The 24,367-nt window shown below is 45.4% G+C and overlaps 1 protein-coding gene across 1 annotated transcript in view; it reads right to left on the reverse strand.

Annotated features, from left to right (window-relative positions):
* Positions 1-24,367, reverse strand: part of LOC131082232 (collagen alpha-1(VII) chain-like) — a 109,836-nt gene that overhangs the window by 49,933 nt on the left and 35,536 nt on the right. The window contains exons 18-47 of the mRNA XM_058021932.1: positions 24,220-24,357; positions 23,199-23,345; positions 22,262-22,381; positions 20,057-20,203; positions 19,733-19,921; positions 19,041-19,180; positions 17,615-17,738; positions 16,275-16,418; positions 14,434-14,624; positions 13,920-13,988; positions 13,024-13,104; positions 12,902-12,928; positions 12,657-12,701; positions 11,879-11,947; positions 11,707-11,784; positions 10,986-11,012; positions 10,787-10,840; positions 9,532-9,603; positions 9,232-9,291; positions 8,969-9,004; positions 8,437-8,472; positions 8,139-8,174; positions 7,542-7,574; positions 6,025-6,087; positions 5,670-5,729; positions 4,573-4,608; positions 3,013-3,075; positions 2,449-2,493; positions 2,060-2,131; positions 516-569 (exon numbers count right to left, since the gene is read on the reverse strand). Of these exons, the coding sequence (XP_057877915.1) occupies positions 516-569; positions 2,060-2,131; positions 2,449-2,493; positions 3,013-3,075; positions 4,573-4,608; positions 5,670-5,729; positions 6,025-6,087; positions 7,542-7,574; positions 8,139-8,174; positions 8,437-8,472; positions 8,969-9,004; positions 9,232-9,291; positions 9,532-9,603; positions 10,787-10,840; positions 10,986-11,012; positions 11,707-11,784; positions 11,879-11,947; positions 12,657-12,701; positions 12,902-12,928; positions 13,024-13,104; positions 13,920-13,988; positions 14,434-14,624; positions 16,275-16,418; positions 17,615-17,738; positions 19,041-19,180; positions 19,733-19,921; positions 20,057-20,203; positions 22,262-22,381; positions 23,199-23,345; positions 24,220-24,357 (2,456 nt within the window). The remainder of the gene's footprint in view (positions 1-515; positions 570-2,059; positions 2,132-2,448; positions 2,494-3,012; positions 3,076-4,572; positions 4,609-5,669; positions 5,730-6,024; positions 6,088-7,541; positions 7,575-8,138; positions 8,175-8,436; positions 8,473-8,968; positions 9,005-9,231; positions 9,292-9,531; positions 9,604-10,786; positions 10,841-10,985; positions 11,013-11,706; positions 11,785-11,878; positions 11,948-12,656; positions 12,702-12,901; positions 12,929-13,023; positions 13,105-13,919; positions 13,989-14,433; positions 14,625-16,274; positions 16,419-17,614; positions 17,739-19,040; positions 19,181-19,732; positions 19,922-20,056; positions 20,204-22,261; positions 22,382-23,198; positions 23,346-24,219; positions 24,358-24,367) is intronic.

Below are 24,367 nucleotides of genomic sequence, written 5' to 3' on the forward strand. Positions count from 1 at the left end.
AAGGCCCCGAGGGCATCTCCAGCCAAGGGACAACTTGGGATGCCTCTTCCCTGGACAAACTTCTGCTTTTCCAAAGGTTTGGATCTTGTGGCAACCAGGAAATCTCCCTGTTCCCACTGGTGCTGCTTCCTGCAGCATTTTCCTCTCTGTTAAGGAAGGAGTTGTTCCCACTTCTAAAGATCTTGGATGTGTGAGATCCAAAGCCATTCCTCCTTCCAACCCTTTCCATGTGCTCTTCAACTTGCACGAGGAGGGAAGGAAGGAACAATCTGTGAACATTCCAGAAATTTATCCTGTTTGGCTCCTGAAGAACATTCCTCTTCCCAAAGAAGCTCAGTGGAGATGTGGGACCACCACGGCCCTGGCACGACCATGAGTTCCTTAGCCCATCCCAGGAGCTCTGCTTTGAAATCCCAAACTTTTGGGGGCTCAGAGGAGACCTGAGCTGGGTTTTCCTCCCCTCTGACCTGCCCGAGGTGGTGGCACCACCACAGAAACGTGGACTCAGCACCTACCTTTGGGCCTGGGGGACCTCTTTCACCTCTCAGGCCGTCCTTCCCTGGATCTCCCTGAAAACAGCAGGAATGTGTTAGTTTCCCTCTAAAATTCCCATTTCCTGGGTGCTGGTCCCAAACTAACACCTCCTTCTCCAAGGGGACCAACCAACCCCTTTTTGTGTCTCCCTAATTCCCATTTTTGGGTTAAATTTGGAGCAATTCCCTGAAAACCAGCAGGAATGCATTAGTACTCCTTTATAATTCCCATTTCCTGGGTTCTGATCCCAAACTAACACCACCTTCTCCAGGGGGACCAACCAACCCCTTCTTGTGTCTCCCTAATTCCCGTTTTTGGGTTAAATTTGGAGCAAATCCCTGAAAACCAGCAGGAACATGTTAGTTTCCCTCTAAAATTCCCATTTCCTGGGTGCTGGTCCCAAACTAACACCTCCTTCTCCAGGGGGACCAACCAAGCCCTTCTTGTGTCTCCCTAATTCCCAATTTTAGGTTAAATTTGGAGCAAATCCCTGAAAACCAGCAGGAATGCATTAGTTTCCCTTTAAAATTCCCATTTCCTGGGTGCTGATCCCAAACTAATCCCACCTTTTCCAGAGGGACCAACCAACCTCTTATTGTCTCTCCCTAATTCCCATTTTTGGGTTAAATTTGGAGCAATTCTGCTCCTCACTCAAAGCTTGACCTCCAGAAGGGCTCATGTTCCTGCAGTTTTCCTGCTTTTCCTGGTTTTTCCTTTGCTATCCCACCTGGAATAATGGAATAACCTCTCGTGCAATCCAAATTTTGCTTTTATTTCCCTGCCGCCACATCCTGGCTAAAAAGCAACACCATTTCTTTGGGAAAGCCTGGGGTTTGATCTGTTTGGGATCCATGGGGATATTTCCTGCAGCTTTTCTCCCAATCCCATTTTTCCTGCGACTCAGGACACGATTCCTGCAGGCAAATCAGGAATTTGGAAAGGAATGGCTGCAAAGGACCCATCCAAAAACAACCTTTGGACCTCTGGGAATGAGTTTTTCCTCCCAGCACAGAAAAACTTCTTAATTACTTGGGAATGATGTTGTGGCTGTTCTGCCTCGTGTCCTTCCCTGTCCCCACAAAATAAACAGCAGGAATAGATAAAATTAAAAATAAATAAATAAAAAATTTAAATAATTAATAATTAAATAGAATAAGCAAAATAATTTGATAAAATAAATTAAATAATTAAATTAAACAATTAAATTACAAATTTAAACTCTCAATTCTTGAAATGGCCACAGGGAAAATGGTGGGAGAAAGGGAGAAGTTGCAATATTTTTGGGAATCTCCGAAATAGGATTTAGGTGAAGTCATGAGAAACTTGGTAATATTTTCCCTGATTTTTTTTTTCCCACATGGATAAAAAAAGGATGGAGTGAATCCATCTCTGCTGGATCAATCCACGTTGGATCCATCCAACCCCAATCCGAATAAATAAATATTATTTATTTAGGATGCTGGGAATAAATAAAAGCTCCCCCACAATCCACCCTCTCCCAGCTGCTCTTTCAGGGATTCCTTACATCCTTTCCAGGTTCTCCCGGATCTCCCTTCATTCCTTGCTCTCCAGCTCGTCCTGGGAGTCCAGGAGGACCCTGCAAGAAGAAATTGAGAGAAAAAAGTCCCAAACAGAGCCCGAGCAGCAGCTCAGAAAAGGAAAATATCAAGGACAATATTATTTTTTCCCCCACAGGAAAGGAATATTTGGAAGGGGATATTTCCAAGTGAAGGCACCCATTGGGATGGAGAAGGGAAACAGAGCAGCCCCACCACTCACAAGGGGAGGAAAAAATATATGATATGATATGATATGATATGATATGATATGATATGATATGATATACGATACAATACAATACAATACAATACAATACAATATAATATAATATAATATAAATACAGGAATTATTACCCTGATTCCTCTCACTCCTGGCTCTCCAGGGACTCCAGCTTCTCCCTAAAAGAGAGGAGCAGCTTTCCAAATGTTTTCCCATCAAGTGACAGGGATTTTATTGCACTTAGACCTGGGGGAAATGGTTTAAAGGGAGAGAACCGAGTCCATCAAACATTCCAGGGGCTCCAATGGAGGTTAAATCTCTTTAGCCCTGCTTAATGCTTGGAAAACTGGGATAGAGGCAGGTTTTGGGATGTCTGGGATGTCCTTAATTAGGGATGGTGTTTTACAGCATTCCCATAAATGAGGAAAAAGGGGCACAAGGCGTGGGGTGACCGGAATATTTAAATTTAGGAGTAGGATGAGGTGATTGCCACCTGTCCCAGGCTGCTCCAAGCCCTGTCCAACCTTTCCTTGGACACTTCCAGGGATCAAGGGACAGCCCCAGCTGCTCTGGGCACTGATGTTGAATTATAAGGAATAAAAGTCGTCCCTTGTTTTTCATTTCAGAGCTGGGATTTTTTTGTTGGTTGGCCCCAAGGGATCAGCAGCTCCATCCCCCTGGATCCTGCCTTTACTCACAGCTTTTCCTCTCAGCCCGGCCTCTCCTGGTTTTCCAGGGAATCCTGGTTCGCCTCTCTCCCCCTGAAGGAAACAAGACTTGTCACATTCCTGTCCTGCATTCCACAGCCCTCAGACACGGAGGGGCAGATCCCAGCAGCACATCCATGGTCATGGAGCTGCTCCCACAATCCTGGATGGAATTTGGGTTCAGAGCATTTACCCTGTGCTAGGAAGAACTGGGATTGTAGGATTTGTATTATTAATATTTATTTTATTTTGATTTATTTAATAATATATGTTTATAGAATTTAAGTTTATTTAATCATAGCATTATTATTTTATAGGATTTTTACTATTAATATTTGTTTTATTTTGATTTATTTAATAATATATGCTTATAGCATTTCAGTTTATTTAATTATAGCATTATTATTTTTGTAGGATTTTTACTATTAATATTTATTTTATTTTGATTTATTTAAAAATATATATTTATAGCATTTCAGTTTATTTAATTATAGCATTATTATTTTTGTAGGATTTTTACTATTAATATTTATTTTATTTTGATTTATTTAACAATATATATGCTTATAACATTTCAGTTTATTTAATTATAGCATTATTATTTTTGTAGGATTATCAGGCTGGAAAGCATCCAGCTCTAACCTCATCTATCCAGACTCCACAATCATCCCTGGAATTCACTGAGGACAGAATCTGTTGAGGTTCTCCACCTCCTGGAGCATCTCAGATTAGCAGAGACTCGAGATGGATCCACTCTAGGACATGGGATCAGTTCCCATGCCATGTTTTAATTTTTATTCCCATCTAAATCAGCTGAGCTTTCATGGATGGGAGAGCTCTCATGGGTCCTCATCTGCCCTGTTTGATGTTTGTCCCACAAGGCCGTGGATTGATCCCATTTCCTTAAGAGCTGGATTGGATGATCCTCATGGGTTTCTCCCAACTCAGAATATTCCATGAAATCTGGGAAATTTGTGACACCACCTCTCCAGGCCTTCTCCCAACCCAAACACCTTTCCTTGCCTCCATTTTGCAACCTCATTAACACATCTCGTTAGCGCCTCCTGGCTTGGCTGCATCCCATTTTGTTACACCCCATTTTTACGTGCCCTGGAAGCTGATCCGGTCTAAACATTCCATTCACAGATCTGTGGAACAATTCCCAAACCCAAACCCTCCTCCAGCCAACTCTGGGAGATCCCTGCTTGAAGAATGCCCACAGTGAGACACTCCCTGAACAAATTCCAGGGTGGGATCTTTTCCAGAAATTTCTTGACTGGTTTTGAACTTTTTCTGGGAAAATTCCTGCAGGTGAGGATTAGCAGGAGTTTTTTAAGCCCCGATCAGAGATGTTGGAAGGAAACCTCTGAGAACACTTGGTTCCACCCCCATCCGTGGGCAGTGACATCTTCCATTACCCCAGGGTGGTCCAAGCCCTGTCCAACCTGGCCTTGGACATTCCAGGGATCCAGGGGCAGCCCCAGCTGCTCTGGGAATTCTGTGCCAGGGCCTCCCCACCCTCCCAGGGAAAAAATCTTTCCATGGACTCACCTTCTGACCTGGCTTCCCAGACAATCCCACATTTCCCTGCAGAAGGAATGACACAGGTAAGATAATTCCAGGTAAAATCAGAGAAGGGGAGAACAGGGAAAGTCCCACGAGAGACTGTGGGACACTGTGCCAAGTGCAGGATGTCCACAGGTGTCTCCTGTCTCCCCCACTTTGAAACCATCAATGTTTTGAGCTTCCCACCTCTCTTACAAAGATACTCATCCATAATATTGGGATGCAGCCATGATATTTTCTGATAAAACCCTTTGCCAGGATTTTTCTCCTGAGAAGCTGAGAGGCCTCAGGAACAAAATGTAAACAATGATTATCTGCTGCTGTGGAATGGAACAGGTGCATCTGGGATTGGTCTCATGTGGTTGTTTCTAATTAATGGCCAATCACAGTCCAGCAGTATTGGACTCTCTGGTCAGTCACAAGATTTTATTATCACTCCATATTCCTTTCTATTCCTTGCTAGCCTTCTGATGAAATCTTTTCTTCTGTTCTTTTAGTATAGTTTTAATATAATATATATAATAAAATAATAAATCAGCCTTCTGAAACATGGAGTCAACATTCTCATCTCTTCCCTCATCCTGGCACCCCTGTGAACACCAGCACATTGGGATTTGCCAATTTTTGCTGGATTAAAACGAACGGGATTGGAGAAGGGAACAGCAAGAATTAACCCAACCCTTCCTGGACATTGCTGGAGTCATCATGGGAGCCACCAAGACCTTCCTAGACACAAAAGTCAGGAAGATGAAGATCAAGGTGACTTTCAGGAGGGGAAAATAATTGGAAATGGGATTTCCTTGGATTCTGCCCGCAGAGCCACCAGTTGAGCACTGACCATCCGTGTTTTCCTCCAGCCATGAGGAATTCTCCACATTTTGGGGGATCCCACCTTTGCGCCTGACCCCGTCACCCCAGGCCTCCCCAGGGTCACCAGCGTGGTTCCTTGTCACCTCCCCAGTGTTCATCTCCTCAGGGCCAACAAATCCATGGAGGTGATGGAGAGATTTTGTCCCTAAACCTCCTGGCTCGTCCCCTGGGCCCTTCTTCCCATTGCACACCCACCCCACTGTCCCACTCACCCGGTCACCGATGTCTCCCTTCAGCCCAGGCTGGCCAGGAATTCCAAACCCTGGACTTCCCTGAAAAAACAAATGGATTCAGGGTCTTGCCAAGGCAGCTTTTCCAAGCTCGGGAGAAACCTCCCCAGAGCAGGAAAAACCAGAGCAGATCCAAGATATTTCCATCCCCACGGATAACCAAGGAGCTGAGCATTTATCCCCTCCCTGATTTCCTTTCCAGGAGCTTTGGATTTCTACACATGGGAATCTTCCACTGGATTCCTGGATGGATGGAATTCCATCTCTCTCAGAGCTTCCTTGGTGGCCACAAACAAAATAAATCCTTTTATCCCTGAAGGAAGTGCGAGGTCATCACCTTCTCCCCTTTTTCTCCTGGGACTCCTTTGTCTCCTCGTGGTCCGGCTGGTCCGGGATCTCCCTGGGAACAAAAGACACACCTGAAACCAGGAATATCCTGCAGGAAGCCAAGCCCTGCTCCCGTGACTCCTTAGGGCTGCATTCTGCACTTTTAATGAAACCTGGAAAAAATTCCTTTGCCAAATCCACCCATCCATCCATCCATCCATCCTGGATTTTTAAGGAATTTTTTCAATTTTTTCCAACCTGCCATCTGCCATCCAAAATTCATCACAGTTGTTGCCACACTACATAGCACCATAAATGCATTTTTCTGGTTTAAAGTGAATTAAATGAACACCTGTAATTTCTCTGCACCCTGGAAAAAATTCCTTTGCCAAATCCACCCATCCATCCATCCTGGATTTTTAAGGAATTTTTTTCCATGGCACCTTCCTTCTGCCATCCAAAATTCATCACAGTTGTTGCTACACTACATAGGACCATAAACACATTTTTACAGGTTTAAAGTGAATTAAATAAACCCCACTAATTTGACTGCACCCTGGAAAAAATTCCTTTGCCAAATCCACCCATCCATCCACCCATCCAGGATTTTTAAGGAATTTTTTCCATTTTTTCCAACCTGCCTTCTGCCATCCAAAATTCATCACAGTTGTTGCCACATTACGCAGCACCATAAACGCATTTTTACTGGTTTAAAGTGAATAAAATGAACATCTGTCATTTCTCTGCAGGTTGTCAGTGAAATATCACGAAGAATAATAAAAAATTTCAGATATTCCAGGCACATTCCATCACAAGGCCACAGCAAGATTCCCAGGACACCACTTAAGCTCAGCCTAAAAGAGGGATTTTTGCCAGCTGAGGTTAAGCAGTCTGGGCAACAGGACCAATGAAAGGAGGGGATTCCAACATCAAATCCCAGCAAAAAAAGTCAAAATTTGTTGTGCCTATGGAATGAGGGAGGTCTGAAGCACTGTAGGGAATTTCCATGGAAAAACCACAGGGAATCAGCCCTGCAGCAAATCCTTCTCACAGAGAAAAGGTTCTTGGCAGGATGGCAATGAAAGAGCAAGACTGAAAAACAAAAAGTTAAAAAATTCTATTTAAAATATTCCAGGTCATGTTTCACTCAAAGACACTGAGAAAGGGATTGGAATTCTCTAAAGCAGCTGGAAAATATTGAAAATTCAGCCAGGGAACAGCTGGAAGTGTCTTCTGGGATTAGACACTTGTTGTGGATTAGGCTGGATCTGCACATGAGCGATGTCTCCCCTCTGAAATCCCAAATTTTCCCCTGGACTAAGGCTAGAATGGGAATACCAGGTACAAAATGTGAATAAAAGCAAGGGAAATATCCCCAGGACAAGATTTTCCAAGCTCTCCTCTCCAGTCAATCACAAGGGAGATGGAATTCAGAAAACTTGGAACAACCTCTGCTTTTCCAGGAATAGATCTTGCCTTTTCAAGCAATGCTAATTAAGTAATTAATTAATTAAATGTCAGTCTTACCTTGACACCTTTTGTGCCTGGAGGTCCCGAAATCTGAGGAGAAGAAGAAATCACAGAAATGTTAAACTCTGTTTAAAAAATTTAATTTACTTAATTCAAATTAAAAAAAAAAAATTTAAATTTTTAAAATTGCCTTTTCATGGTACCTTTTCCAAAGCACGCAAGGAATGTTATGGGATAAAAATTGTTATGGGATAAGAATTATTATGGGATAAGACATTTTGTGGGACACAGAGGCAGCCACCACGGAGGTTTCTCCTGGAAGCTGGAATTTGGGGGGGACATGGAGAGCTGTGGGTGTCCAGCAGGGCTCATCCCTGTGGATGGGGAGCCTGGAGCACACGGATTCAGTGCTGGGAATTTTCATCCTCATCTTTCCTGGAGAGCAGTGGAGCTCCATTGAGAGGACCATGGGAATATTGGGAATATGGGAAGTGGAGCAAAGGGAGAAGAGGGCAAATTTGGCAGGAGGATCAGGGAAAAGGTCTGGGTGTTCTCCCCACGGTTCTGTGGGACACAGCTCTTGGAATGCTGGAATTTTGGGGTTGAAGCTGCACAGCTGAAGGACAAGAAGGGCTCTCAACCACTCCAAGTTACCTCCAAGGCTGGAGCACCTGGAAATCCTGGATTTCCCTGCAAGGCAAGAGGAAGGAATGGCGGCCAATGGAATGAGAAATGTGAGGCAGGGAAAACTTTTTGCTCATCCCTTTCCCACCATTTATTCCTTGAAAGTGCCCAAAAGTCATCCCAGAAGCACAAGGGCCAAGGAGAGAGGAGAACTGAGCTGAAGGATATCCCTGCTGGATCCCACAGGGAACAAACTGGAAAAAACAGGATGAAAAATCAGGAAAATTGCACCTGAGCTGGTCAAATGTTCTCTCACTGTTCCACTCACTTGGTCTCCCTTCTGCCCTGGAGGTCCTGGAATTCCCTGGAAGAAATCAGAAGGGAATTTCCACCAGAATGGAACCAGATCCAGCATTTTTGGCTCCTGCTGCCATCCAGAGGGAGGGAGGGAAGGATGGAGCTCCTCAACCCAATTTTCCATTAATTACAGACCAGCTCTTCCAGCCTGGGACTCTGGAGTCTCCCTGGCCACAAAAGTGTCGTTTATTATTGAAAATATCCCACCTTGCTGCCATTCCAGGCCTCTCCTTGGCAGCAAGGAATTCCAGAGTCCAGGGAGTGGAAAATTATTCCCCCTTTTTTTGCTTTTGAGCCTGGAAGGCTCCAGGTCAGGCTGGTTTGAAGGTCTGTCCCTGCTCAGTCCAGAGGGTTTGGACCAGGCTTTGGAAGGTCACTTCCAACCCAAACCATTCCATGATCCAATGATTCCCACAGGAATTATGATGATGATTAATTATGATGCGGTTAGGGGCATCATTTCCTTGGAACCTGAATTCCAAGTTCAGGATTTCAGCACCCACCTTTGGTCCTGGGGCTCCTGGAGGTCCCATCATCCCCTGAAAGCAACAGTGAAAAATCAGATTTTAAACCCCAAATTCCTCAATTTTCTCACCCTTTCCACATGGAACTCTGATTTTAAACCCCAAATTCCTCAATTTTCTCACCCTTTCCACGTGGAACCACGGGATTCCAAGGAAACCCTAAAAACTGGAGGAGACTTTGGAGACACTGAACTCTCTGAGAGGATTTTAATGCAAACCTCACTGCAGGGTTCCCAACCCACCTGCTCTCCTTCTTCCCCCTTCGTGCCAGCAGTGCCAGGGATGCCAATTCCTGCCATTCCCTGCAAGGAAAGCACAGAATCCTCAGGAATGCTGACCCCAGAGCACCCATCCTTCCCAGATTTCTGCTCCAGAGTCTTTCTCAGCAAAACAGGAGGGGAGAAATTCCCTCTGGGAAGTGTTTGGCTCTGAGCAGAGCAAATTCCAGGAATGTTGGCACATCCCAAAATGCATTCCCACAGGTCTACCCTGCTATTCCTGTCATTTTCCCCCTGGGCTGAGGGATTCAGGAAATATCCAACCTTTTCTCCCTGTGGTCCAGGCAGTCCAGGAGCCCCGTGGAGCCCCACAGGGCCTGGCAAACCAGGTTTTCCCTGGAAAGGAAGGAACATCATCAAATCTTTTTATTTCCCTTCAAACTGGCAAGGGTTATTTTTAATTCTGCAGAGAAATATTTATCCTGATCTGTCCTGAGGAGTTCCTTTAAAAGTGATGAATTACAGAGCTCTCTGTGCATTCCCAAATTTCCTTTTCCCTCACAAATAAGTTGTGAATCCCTGGATTTACTCAGGAAAGGGAAACAATGGGAGACAGAGGCTGGGAGCCCACGTGGGTCTGGAATGGTGAAAGCAGAGCCATGGAGAGGGCTGGCTTATGGGATATGGCTCTCCAATATGGCAAAAAACAACAAAAAGTGATGCAGGAAGGATGGAAGAACAGCACAGGGGTGTTATCCTTCAGATGGAGCCATTTGTAACACAGGGAATTCCCAAACCAATCCTGGTGTCTTGGATTCCCAGCAATCCTCCACGGACTTCTCGTATCTCCCCTTCAACTCAAACTCCCCACACCCCAAACCTCCTTGTGGGGGGATTTCTGGCAAAAACCATCCCTTTCTCTGTCACCGGCCAGGGTCTCTGTACAAATCACCAACAGGACAGGGCTGCTGGGAACGTGCCTTGAACTGTTTGATTTTCCAGCACCAGCCTCATTCCATGGCTATGGCAGTGGGAAGATGCCCTCAGCTCACACTCCAGGCAGCAGACACAGAACTCAATGTCACAGCTCACTTTTACAGTTTTGTGACCAATCCCACACAGCAAAAGCACATTGACAGCAGTTCCATCCAACCACTGTAAGCCCAGGTGCCTTTGGTTAAACAATGCTGGCTTATTTCAAATCCAATCCCTGCTTGTGAGCCTTAAACACAATGCACAGAGCTCTGTTATCAACTTAGAACTCCCTCATATCTCACTGATAAACTTTCCTGCAGCTTAGAGAGTTATTCTAGACAAGCATCAATACACAGACCATTGTTCTATTTGTCCTTGCTTTTCTACTTTTTAAATAATTTTTCTGCTGACCAATCTCATGGCTGCTGCTTAGCTCTAATCACAGTTCTGCCTTTTGCAGCTTTCCCAAAACCCTCTGATTTTGTGGATTCCCACATTCCCTCGTTTTGGATCTGCTGCCACTTTGGGCCATTTGTTCTTGATCCACATTTTTCCCTCCTCTGGACCTGGCCCAGTTTTTCCCTGGTTTCTTGGGACCACTCACCGGCTCTCCCATGTCTCCTCTGTCACCTTTGAGGCCACTCCTGCCACGAGGACCCTGCATGAAGCATAGGAAAGCCCCACTCCATGATCCCTTCATGGATCTCCATGGAATTTTGGGAAGTTTGGAAGGCAGAACTTTGGAAATAATGATGGAAAAAAGGCTTTTCATCCCCAAGTGAAAGCTGACCTCAGGTACTCACCCTGATTCCTGAATCCCCTGGTTCACCCTGAAACAGAAAGGACAAGGAGAATTCCCATGGGATGGACATTTAGGGGCTCCTCACTAAACTTCATCCCAGAAAAAAAGAAGCCAGCAGTCTGACAATCCAGGAGAGCAAAATTCCCACTCCCAGCAGAAGGCAGAGCTTTAGGAGAGGTCTCCAGACACCTCGCCCTCAATATTGGGAGTTGGGTCTCCTTTTCCCGTGCTGATAACTCAGGGTTAGCTTTTATATTTTCCACATTCTGTGCTGCTTTAGTGTGTGGGTCTGGGCTTCATATTATGGGATGGTGAGCTGTGTGCACAGAGCAGGGAGACAAAACAATTCCTGCTCCAGCTGGGCACCAAGGACAAATGCCCCAAATCTCAGCCCAGGAGCACAAACCCCGTGGGCTGCAGAGAGAAAAACAAGCAGGGTGGGACTGCCTGGGCTAAAGCTGCAATGGGACAATGAACTGCAAGGTGCAAATGGAGCAGAGCTGATCCCAGGGACAGACCTCGGCAGCGCTCGTGCATTTTGGGGCTGTTTTGGGTCATCTTGGGTGCAGCCCTGGCTGGGCTCTGGTGCTGCCCAAGGTGCAGCCATGGAGGAGATCCTGTGAATGAATCCCTGCTTTATTCTGGAACTCTGCCCAGCCTCTCTCCTAGGTCAGATTCCCAACCCATCAGTGGTACATCCCAGAATTTTGCTGCAGACTCACCTTGATGGAGATTCCTGGTGGCCCTGGAGAACCTGGTGGTCCTGGAACCCCAGGAACCCCTGGCTGCCCCTTCTGTCCCTGCAACAAGGAAAAATGGGAGAGAGAGGGATTTGGGATCTCTCCCAGCCCTTGGGAAGCTGAAGGTTCCCCACACCCGGGGTTTGATACTCACAGGGGGGCCAGGCTGCCCATTCCGGCCAGGAATCACCTCCACGCCTCCCAGGACATAGCCTGGCTCTCCCTGTGGATAAAGGCACTTTGGGACACCCAGGAGCAGATTGGGTGATTTAGGGCAAATTCCATCAACCCAAAGCACCTGGTACCCAAAACCACATGGCCATGACTTGAGCTTTGTTTGCTGGCACGGGAAAAAAATTATTCCCAAGGAGAAAATGGAAGTTGGCTTTCAGCAGGATCCGTTCCTGATCTCCATCTGCACAGACAGCTCAGGGAGATGCAAGGAAAGAGGAGGAATGGGGACTGGGAGAAGGGCAGGAAGCTCCTCCTGGGCTCTGCCCCCAGTAAATATTGAAATATTTTAGTGTCCTAAATGGATTGTTAATAATGGAAACTCGGGTTTGTTAGTTTGTTAATAATGGAAATGGTTAATAATGGAAATGGTTAATAATGGAAACTCAGAAAGGCACAATGACCCCACCTTCTTCTGCAATTAACTAACTAATTAATTGTGCCCAGAACCTGAGATTAGGATTGAGCACTTTTCTCCATAAAGACATAAAATTCCTGAGGGAAACTGCCCAAAGATGAAGTCTGGCAGTGTAGGATTAGGTAGACACAGCTTAAAAATTTACATTTGCCAAAGATCCCAGTGAAAATGCTTGGAAAAGAGAAGTCACAACAAATGAAATGAATTTTCATTTCACACATTTCATTTCATGTCACAACAAAGAAATGAATTTTTCCCAGTGAAATCCAGGAATGGAACTCACTCTGTCTCCTTTCGGCCCTGCGGGTCCTGGATAGCCCGGGGATCCCTGGAATTAAAAATAAATTCTGCAGTGTTAAACAGAAAACCAGCCCCAAGACCATGGGTGCTGATCCCTGGCAGTGTCCAAGGCCAGGCTGGAGAGGGCTTGGAGCACTCTGGGACAGTGGGAGCTGTCCCTGCCCATGGTATGGGATGAGTTTTAAGACCCCTTCCAACCCAAACCAACCCAGGATCCCAAATACTCACAACGTCACCTTGGCTGCCAGGGAGCCCCTGCAAAACAGGACAGGGGGATACTGGTCACTTTTCTCTGGAATGGCCCTTTGGAAAAGTTTGTTATGGAAAAGTTTGTTGGAACCAATCCATACCATGATTCCAGGGGGGCCTGGAGGGCCCGGGCGGCCCGGCCTACCCGGCAGCCCAGGAATGCCGTCCTTCCCAGGGAGACCCTAAAATCATGGAAAAGAGCAGCGTGGGGGGCATGGCCTCAGACCTGCAAACCCAAACAGCTTCAGGCTGAGAGCATTCCCAAATCCCAGAGCAGGTCCCTTTCCCTGGATTTTCAAAGCCAGCGTGGAGCAGGAGGAGCAAAACAGCAACAGAAAAGATCTGAGGGTGATTCTTTGCTCCAACCCTTCCTTGGTCATAATTTGATTGTATTTTCCAGGGAGAATCTAAAATCATGGAAAAGAGCAGCGTGGGGGGGATGACCTCAGACCTGCAAACCCCAACAGCTTCATGCAGCACCCTGACACTTGAGAGCATTCCCAAATCCCAGAGCAGGTCCTTTTCCTGGATTTTCAAAGCCAACATGGAGCAGGAGGAGCAAAACACCAACAGGAAAGATCTGAGGGTGATTCCTTGCTACAGCTCTTCCTTGGTCATAATTTGGTTGTATTTACTGCCAGAGGCAGAGATGGATGGAATATTGGGGAGGAATTCCTGGCTGGGAGGGTGGGGAGGCCCTGGAATGCCATTCCCAGAGAAGCTGTGGCTGTCCCACCCTTGGAAGTGTCCAAGGCCAGGCTGGACAGAGCAATCTGGGATGGTGGAAGGTGTTGAGGTTGGAACTGGATGATCTTTAAAGTCCCTTCCAACCCATGACTCCATGATAATAATTTATAGTAATTAATTAAATTCAATTTATATTATTAATAATTAATATTATTTATCCAAGTGGATCATGCTGTTGGGCCATTCCCTTAAGAGCTGGACTCCATGATCCAAGTAGGTCCCTTCCAAGTGAGAAAATTCCGTGACTCACCCGCTCCCCTTTCTCTCCCTTTGCAGTGTGGGGGTCATAACCCCTGTGAGCTGCTGAGCCCCTGGGGATCTTCAATGGAAAAGAGAAAACAAAAAATTATCAGGGAATTAATATCCAGCAAAAGATGGCAAATAAACCGGAGTGACCATGAAACACAGACTGAAACATTTCTTGGCTTAGGCAAAAAAAAAAAAAGGGAAAAGCAAAGTTGTGACCATTCTGGAGAATTCTCAGATATTTAGTCTATTCCTATGTATTTATAATATGAATTTTTAATATATCTCAGTGTTCTGCAGTGGCTTTATCCACCAAAACATTCCCAGCTCTATCCTGGCTTCCCCAGTTCCACTCCCTGGATTTCAAGGGTTTCTTTAGGGCTGGGCAGTGAGGTCAGGATGTGACACAGTGTCCTAGATCCGCTCTGATTCTGCTCTGAAACTTCCCTCAGGGAAGACGATTTTCCTTGTGCCTGACCCACTCCAAGCTGGATTTGCTCCCTGGAGTAGGAACTCACCTTTTCCAGAGGGATTTGGGTTCCTGGAAGCTGAGGATCAGAACAAATGGCTTCTATGAGTTCTTGGAGGATTTGGGGGAAGTCATCAAAGGTGCTGACGTAGAAAACGTTCTGGGGGTTCTGCTGCAGCAAGATCCTGTGGAGCTCCATGGGGTCAGCTCCCGACACCCCCACAGCAATGACACGGAGCCCTGGAATGACATGGATCCCACCACTACCAATCCTTGGGATCAGAGTTTTCAAATCCCTTCCTGGTAAAAACCTCTGGAGGGATCAGGTAGAACCCACAGAGAAGTCACCTGGAGCTGGGTGTGAGTTACAGCAAACCAAGACAAGGTGGGGAGAGAAAAGAGAAAGGATGAAGGAGGGAAGGAACCAACAGTGCCCTCAAAGTGACTTCTCACACAGGGCACCACCCTCAACCCTCTGGAAATCCATGGAGAACCTAGGGAAACACAACTGGGCAACCTCAAAGCCCTGGAAATTCATGGAGAATCATGGAAACACAATGGGGTAGCACCAACTCTCTGGAAATTCATGGAGAATGAAGGGAAACTCAATTGGGCAACCTCAGCCCTCTGGAAATTCATGGGGAACCATGGAAACAAAATGGGGCAATCTCAACCCTCTGGAAATTCATGGAGAACTGAGGGAAACACAACAGGGTAACCTCAAACCCCTGGAAAATCATGGAGAACCATGGAAATAGAATAGGGCAACATCAACACTCTGGAAATTCATGGGGAACCAAGGGAAACACAATGGGGCAACATCAAACCCCTGGAAATTCATGGAGAGCCAAGAGGGAAACAAAATAGGGCAACATCAACCCTCTGGAAATTCATGGAGAAACAAGGGAAACCTAACTGGGCAACCTCAACCCCCTGGAAATTCATGGAGAACTCAGGGAAACACAACAGGGTAACCTCAACCCCCTGGAAATTCATGGAAAACCATGGAAATAGAAAAGGGCAATATCAGTCTCCTGGAAATTAATGGAGAACCAAGGGAAACACAATGGGCAACCTCAATCTTCTGGAAATTCATGGAGAACTGAGGGAAACCCAACTGTGCAACCTCAAGCCCCGGGAAATTCATGGAGAACCATGGAAAAAAAATGGGGTAACATCAACCCCCTGGAAATTCATGGAGAACTGAGGGAAATACAACAGGGTAACCTCAAACCCCTGGAAATCCATGGAAAACCAAGGAAAACCCAACTGGGCAACCTCAAACCCCTGGAAAATCATGGAGAACCATGGAAGTAGAATAGGGCAACATCAGCACTCTGGAAATTCATGGGGAACCATAGAAACAAAATAGGGCAACATCAGTCTCCTGGAAGTTCATGGAGAACCAAGAGAAACACAACAGGGTAACCTCAATCCCCTGGAAATTCATGGAGAACTGAGGGAAACCCAATGGGGCAACCTCAACCCTCTGGAAATTTATGGAGAACTATGGAAAAAAAATGGGGCAACATCAACCCTCTAGAAATTCATGGAAAACCATGGAAACAAAGTGGGGTAACATCAAGCCTCTGGAAATTCATGGAGGACTAAGGGAAACCCAGCTGGGTAACCTCAAACACCTGGAAATTCATGGAGTACCAAGGGAAACACAATGGGACAACCTCAACCCCCTGAAAATTCATGGAGAATCAGGGAAACACAATGAGGTAACATCAAGCCTCTGGAAATTCATATAGAACCAAGGGAAACAAAATGGGGTAGCATCAACCCTCTGGAAATTCATGGACAACCAAAGGAAACCCAACTGGGCAACCTCAGCCCTCTGGAAATTCATGGAGAACTGAGGGAAACCCAACTGGGAACTCCTACCCAAGGCATGGGCTGCTCTGGCTGGGGACACCACATCGTCCTGGGATTGTCCATCTGTCACGAGCACCAGGATGTGAGGAAAACCCGGTCTCATCCCTCTGGAGGGCTGGAATAATTCCTTCAGCACGTAGGATATGGCATGGCCTGAGCAGACAGGGAGAGACAGGGTGGGAGTCTGGGTTAATTCCACAAGTTTGGACTCTGGATCTCCTTCCATGGGTGGAGGGTGAAGGGAATTCCTCAAAAGTGGAAGCCCTGGGTGTGGGACAACGTCTTTTGGAGGATGACAGCAGGAAATCATCTTGGCTGGAATGGTTCTGGTGAAATCAGCAGATGATTTTGGAAAAGGGGAACCAAAATATTCAGAAATTTGAATTAACTTTTCTTACACTTGTGGAATAAAATCCACAGAATTCCCATTTCCAAATGTCTTTGGAAAGACCAAGAAAGTTCCACAAAGAAATCTCCCACAGATTGAAATGGTCAAGAAGCTCCAAAACACTATGGAAAGATTCCTACATGGAGTAAAATTTGTGTCCTTATTGACACAAACTCCATAAAAAGAATTAAAAAAGGCAAGGTTAGCCAGGAATTTCCAGCCTGACCAATTCCATGCCTTCTCTCCCTAAGCAATCCCATGAAAATTCCTGTATTTTGGCTTTTCTTGGTTTTTTTTGTGCTCTTGTCGAATACCAGTGAGGTAGGTGAGGGATTTGGGTGCCTCAGATGTGAAGATTTCATTGAAAAATCACAAAACTACAGAATATTCCAAGCTGGAAAGGATCCACAAGGATCATCGAGTCCAATTCTTGAATGGTCCATAGAGGGATCAAATCTTGGAGTTACTGGCACCAGCTTCCAACCAACTGAGCTAAAAGTTTAAATAAAAATTAACCATCTTTAATTTACCATTCCTGGTTGTGTTCCTCCAGGGAACCAGGTATTCCCAGTGTCCAGGTGGGAATGAGCACATGGAAAGTGTCATCCCTCTCTGAGTTTTTTAAATGAGCCAAAATATCTGGATTTCAGGGATGCAGGAATGCTTCACTACAGCCATCCTCATGTTTATGGTGTAAAAACCTCCCTCAGGTGCAGGCAAAACCATAAAATAATGAGGAAAACCCAGGGGAAAAAACAGGACATGGATAAAGCACTAAGTGGTTGGAAAAACCACTTCCGAAAATCAAATTTAATCTGTTCTTAAATTTAAAACAACTTTAGGCACAATGTTCCCACCAAGGAAATGGCTCCAAACCACTCAGAGAAATGTTTTCCTTGGCTTCCAGGTTCTGTCCTGGGCCAGAAGAACCATCCCAGGTGTCCAGGTCCCTTTCCCAGACCTGTTTTGGTGTTGCCTCCGGAGTAGCTCAGCCCCCTGATGGCTCCGAGGGCTCCGTTGCGGTCACGGTGTTGGCTGAAGTGAAAAGCTGCCCTGGGCTCCTCGCTGTACTGAGCAACAGCAACCTGCCAAAAACAGGGATTAAAAACCCCAAAATCCACAGGAAATGGGACAGACTGCCTCGAGTCAGAGCGTGGTGCACCGGGAATGGGAAGAGGTTGAATTCTCTGGGAAAAGGGAGTCAGATCCTCACCTAAATCAAAAATTTTTATGTTCCCAGAGTTATTTGTTGACCCAGGGTGACTTCATCATTCACCTAAAACCTCCAAGCAGAGTCCAAGAATTTCCCATTTTCTGCTCAGCTTAAACTGAGCTCTGTAACTCTCCCTTCCTAACTTAAATTAAACAAATGACCCCAAATAAATGAGGAACTGAGTCTTCCCATTGGCTTTGCTGTCATTAAATCCTTCAGGCTTCATTTGTCCTGGAGGTGATTCCCATCACGACCTGGGGCTTTTGTTTTCTGTTTGTTGGAGGAGGGAGTTGCTGGGACATCCTACAATTCCCACTTGGATCTACACCTGGATTTCCAGCTACCCCCACTCTGGATTCCCATCTGTCCTCACTCTGGATTTCCCACCATTCCCACTCTGGTTTCCCAAACATCTCTGCTCTGGATTTCCAACAATTGCCCCTCTGGATTTCCAACAATTCCACCTTCTGGATTCCCAACTATCCCCACTGGATTCTCAACCATCCCCACCCTTGTTTCCCAACCATTCCCCACCCTGGATTCACAACCATTTCCCGCCATTCCCTACTCTGGATTCCCCACCATTTTCCCTCTGGATTTCCCATAATTCCAAACTGGATTCCCAATTCTCTGGATTCCCAATGTTCCCCACTCTAGATTCCCAACCATTCTCACTCAGGATTCCCATCTGTCCCCACTCTGGATTCCCAACCATTCCCCACTCTGGATTTCCCAACCATTTTCCGCTCTGGATTCTCAACCATTCTCCCTCTGGATTCCCAACCATCACCACTGTGGATTTACAACAATTCTCCCTCTAGATTTGCCACCATTCCCATTCTGGATTCCCATCTGTCCTCACTCTGGATTTCCAACAATTCCCCACCCTGGATTGGGCCAGAAATGGGTTCCAAGAGGGGAATATGCACCCAACAGATCTCTGGCCTAACCAAGACAGCATTTCAGGTGTGGAATTTGCTTTCTTACCGATGATTCAGTCTTGGAAAAATAACCAAGAAATGGAAATCTGTCCAAATGGGAAAGCTGACACTGAGGAGACTTTAATTCCTGTTTTTTTTTGTTCCACACAGGTCTTTCCCTGGCCTGTCTGCTCCACAACTCCTGGGTGAGCAGACTCTGCTCCAGGAAAAAAAAAAACTTAAGGAAATCTTGCCTGTGTCCCTTCAGGCCCAATTTTGGGGAAAAAGGAGACGATCCGGAAGAGGAAATCCTTCACTTTGTTGAAGTTGCTCTGGCCAATACTCGAGGATTCATCCACCAGGAACCCAACGTCTGCCTTGAGCTTCCCGCAAACTGCAGAGGGAAGAGAGGAATTCTGTGAGCTGAGGGATCCTAAATTACCCTAAATCCCGGGGTTTTCTGTGTTCAGAGCACCAAAACAAACCCCAAACCTCTTGTGATGCCAATTTTTGGGTGAGCAGCAGCACCTTCACCCCTCAGGGTTGCGCTGAGGCCTTCACTGCATTTATGGGGTTTGGGCCTTCCCTGACATTTTCCTTTCTTGTTATTCTGGGAATTAAGACCTTAGTTAATTTTAGCTTAAAATTAAGTTTTAGCTCCTGGGATCAGAGAAGATCTTAGTCTCCGAGCTTTGGATCAGAGATCTTGGTCTCTGAGCTTTGGATCAGAGAAGATCTTGGTGTCTAAGCTTTGGATCAGAGAAGATCTTGGTGTCTAAGCTTTGGTTCAGAGAAGATCTCTGAGCTTTGGATCAGAGAAGATCTTGGTCTCCAAGCTTTGGATCAGAGAAGATCTCAGTCTCTGAGCTTTGGATCAGAGAAGATCTTGGTGTCTAAGCTTTGACTCTTTCTACATCATCATCATCACCATCATCCCCACACTCACTTGGCCCAGGCAGGGCTGTCAGCGGTGCCGACACCATGCTGGTCCAAACTGGGGGCTCTGGGAATTTTGTACTGGTGGGCACTGGGAGAGGAGAGGTCCCCACACTGCCGGGAGATCCTGACGGAGATTTCCTCGTATCCAATGGTGCAGGAACTGCTGGAGCAGTTGGTGCCTCCCTGGGAGCTCCTGCTGTAGGACCCAAACAGAAAAGGTGAATTTTAAACCTTTTTTAGCCTCTCCAGCAAAAAGAGAAATATTTTGAAACTCCAAAACCAGCCTCAGGAGCAGTTTTCACTGGAAAATCCAGGTCTCCATCCTTCAGACCTGTTTGTGCGAGGAGCGTTGTCTCTGGTCCCTCCAAGTCTCCAAACATTGGTTTTATGGAAAACAAATAAATTTCCTTGGAGCTCAGCCCTGTCACTCGATGGGAACGGGAAGCTGCTGGTAACAATTCCCGGGAAAGAGCAGGAGCTGTGGAAAACAGGAGGAACATCACTGGGAGCCAGGAAAGCAGAGATTAATTCCCATTGTGGTGGCATCACTGTTGGCAAACAGGAATTTGGGGATGATTCCCAGGATTTGGAGAGGAGGCAAAAGTAAATAATTTACAAAGTGCAATGGTCAGGACCTAAACCAGATGAAAGCAGGTTGATTTTGTGCATTGAAAATTTGGAATTTATGCAAAAATTTAGGGAATTTGGTGCTCAAGGCTGAGAGAGCAATTTCTATCCAGCGGTTCTTATGGATAGAAATAAGATTATTTTCTGGGAAGGAATGGAAAGTTTGATGAAAAATAAAATCAGATTTGACTGAGAAATTTGGTTGCACACAATTCATAGTTTTGATTTAAAATAATGATAGGAAAAAAATGTCATAATAATGCTTGACATTTCCTAAGTGCCTTACTTTAGAAATAATAAATGATGAATTTGACACTGTTCAAAGCAGAATTTGCACCTTTTTTATCCTGAAATAACATTTTACTTAGGAAAAAATCACCCCAAAAACTCAATATGTATGGCAAGAAATAAAATCAGGGCAAATAATCTGCTCCACTGTCATCAACTCATAGAATTAAGGTTGGACAAGATCTCCAAGGATCAAATCCAGTTTGCTGTTCTCAATTCTCTACAAAAATTTTTGGAAGGGAGGTGTTCCTCCTTTAAATAAAATTGTAAAATCCCTCTTGAAAATTGATTTAAACTCTTGTGCTTCCCTCCCTGAATCAAAATAGCCATAATTGGTTTATTTTGTCTGATCCACAGGTGGAATGATCCCAAGTGGAATAGAAAGGGATCCAATTTTTTATGGGATAGGCTGGATGGAATCAGCAGGGAAAAGGGCATTAAATGAGCTTCAAAAGGAGTAAGGAAAATGCATAATAAGATAATGGTTATTTAGGGAAAAAAATCAAGTTGTGTGAAGGAAAATTATTCAAGACAAAAATAAAGGCCAAATTTTAAATTGCTTTTATACACCAGTGTTGGCAGTCGGGATAATTAACCAGAAAAAAATTGAATTATTCACTCAGGAGTATAAATTTTATCCTATGGAGAAGAGAGGTGAGGATTCATCTGCTGGTGATAGAAAATCAATATTTATGAACCCATTCCAGCTGGATCGACGGCGGGAGGGCAGAGGGGGACTGTCAGACATGGGATTATCCATTCCTGATTCCCTGACTGCTCTGAAATCAGGGATTTCTGCATCCTTCCCCATCAATATTTGAACAGCACAGCACAGGAGGGGGAACAGTTGCTTTAGATCACTAAAATCACCCCAAAGGTTCCGTTCCCAAATCACTTTTCCATAATATTTATCCCAAAAAAATGCTGCTGTCACAGGGCGGTTCATCCTGAGTGACACAACCTGCAAGTATGGAGCTGCCAATCCTGAAATATCCTTGGAATTAAAAATAAAAATAAGAAATTAATGCTCCTGGTAGCTCCAAAAGCACTGCAGGGAGCACAGGGAATTCTGTTGGATTTGGTTTCTTTATTGACTTTGGATGTGGACTGATCCTAGAAAAAAATTTTGGTTGAAGCCACAGGGACAACTCCAAATTCAAAGAGGATTTTAGTCCAATCCAGGGAAAAAAATAATGGAATCAGTGCTTTAAAAGGGCAAATCCTGAAAAGCCAAATCAGTTGGGAAAAGGAATGATTAAGGAATTTTTAAAAGCCCCTCACAGCAGAGCAGAGATTTGAAACAGATAAAAATGAGGTTTCATGGATGACAAAAATCCACCTTTTTTGGTGGATTTGATGGGCAGGAAGGGACGCAGATAATGCCAAAATTCCTTTTTCCCGAGCTATTCCCACCCCTCCTTTTTTGCTTCTCCAGAGGATTTTGCAAAGGCCAAATGGGACATTTTAGGAGCCTCCTCCAGCTCCCATTTTCCCTCTTTTTCAGCCAAATGGAGAAGCTGAGATGAAGGAAGCCATGGAAACCTCCAGGGTTCTCCTGCTGAGCAGGATCCAGAGGAGTTCAGGAGAAGGATCAGGGTTTCCTTCCCTCACCAAACGTTACCTGAGGACAATCCCCACATCAGTGAATACAGGGATGCTCCACGAACAGAATTCCAGGACAACAAAACGCTGGAATCCGTGGCCTCCTGCACGGTGAATTCCGTCACTTTGGGCAAATCCACTGTTGGAAAAGCAAAGGGACAAAGCTTAGGGGCTGGAAATGGCTTTTTGGACATTTCTGCCTCCCAAATTCCATGATTCTGGTGAGATTAAGGAGTTCCTCCAGCACTTCGGGTGTTTTCCAAGAAGCTGAATCAGACCAGGTTCTCATTTGGTGGGAATTGGGGGAAATTTTGACAGATCTTCAGTCTGGACTCTAAAGTGACTGAAACTTGAGATTTTGGGATGAGTAATGAAGTTTTTCCTGTGTGTTTTTTTCCCCAGATGCTCCCTGAAATCCCAGTGTTGGCTCCACATCCCCAATTTTCTCCTCAGTTTGATCTCAAACCTGCCCATTTTGGCACAACTCACGAGGGATGTTGGCCTTTACCTGCTGGAAAAGGTCAAGGTATTGCATAAAGAGGGAATTCCAAGATAATGTGCCACAAAAATGGGAATTATTGGCAGGGGAAGACGGGGAAATCCCAATATTTCTTGGTAATAAGAAGAAAGGATCAATGTCTGGTTTTTGGTGGGATCTGAGAAGAAACAAGGCTGGGTTGGATAGGGCTTGGAGCAACCTACAGAAAGTGTTGGAAGTGGATGATCTTCAAGGCCCCTTCCAACCCAAAAAATCCTGGAATTCCAGCAATAAGGCGTGCATCAACCAAAACTGCTCTTTTTCCTTCAGTCCCCTATGGAGATGCCGTTATCCCAATCCATGAAACCCAAAACATTCTGGAATTCCACGAATAAGGTGTCCATCTCCCCAAACTGCTCATTTTCTTTCATTCCCCTACGGAGATGCTGTTATCCCAGTCCCTGAATCCCACACTCACAGGTTTTGGCCGTGAGGACCGTGGGGTTCCCCTGCTGCCCCTTTCCCACTGCGGACACGGAGATGGTGTAGGTGGTGTTGTCCCTCAGTCTGGGGATCGTGAAGGGAACGGCCTCTGCCGGGAGCAGCTGGGAGGATTCCGAGTCACCTGAGGAGACATCCCAAAAAAGCCGTGGTGTCCATGGAAAGGGAAGTGTAACAGTCATGGTTACAGCAGCTTCACGCACACCTGACAGGACCTGGCCAGGGAGGAGACTTAGGGACTCATTCTGCCCACGGGGAAACTGAGGCACAGACGTATTTTATGAAAAATCGTTTCATTAGGAATTTTTTTCTCCTGAGAAGCTGAGAAGCCTCAGAAACGAAATGTAAAAAGTAATTATCAGCTGCTGTGGAATGCAACAGGCGCATCTTTGATTGGTCCATGTTGGTTGTTTCTAATTAATGGCCGATCACAGTCCGGCTGTCTCAGACTCTCTGTTCAGTCACAAGATTTTCTTATCATTCCATTCTTTTTCCTTGCCAGCCTTCTGATGAAATCCTTGCTTCTATTCTTTTAGTGTAGCTTTAATATATCATTTTCTTTTAATATAATATATATCATAAAATAATAAATCAGCCTTCTGAAACATGGAGTCAAGATTCTCATCTCTTCCCTCGTGCTGGGACCCCTGCAAAAATTTATTATTTTATGATATATATTATATTAAAAGAAAATGCTATATTAAAATGACACTAAAAGAATAGAAGAAAGGATTTCATCAGAAACTGAGGCACAGGCAGAGGCGAGATGAGGTCATAAATGTGGAAAAGAGCTAATTCTTGGAATTCCCAAATCCCAGCTATATTTATACCCTTGGTTAGAGCCTAAATCTTAGCTCAGGGCTTGTTTAGAGGAGTCCAACCCTGTGGACATAGAAGTCCCACCTACCCCAACCACCCATGGAAAAGGAATTTCCTGAGCCAAACTCCCCATTTTTGTGGGTTCCTCGTGCTCCCTGACCAAGGATTGGGATTCTCACCATTGGGTGGCTCCCAGGATATCTTGTAGTGACTGATCCCAGGAAGCCTTTTCCAAGCCAGCTTCAAAGTGTTGACACCAGCGTCGGTAACCCTCAGGTCCTGGATGGCCGGGATGGGGCTGGAATCTCCAGAAGGAGCTGGAAAAAT

Source organism: Melospiza georgiana, chromosome 4, assembly GCF_028018845.1.
Source record: "Melospiza georgiana isolate bMelGeo1 chromosome 4, bMelGeo1.pri, whole genome shotgun sequence".
NCBI classification, from domain to species: Eukaryota; Metazoa; Chordata; class Aves; order Passeriformes; family Passerellidae; genus Melospiza; species Melospiza georgiana.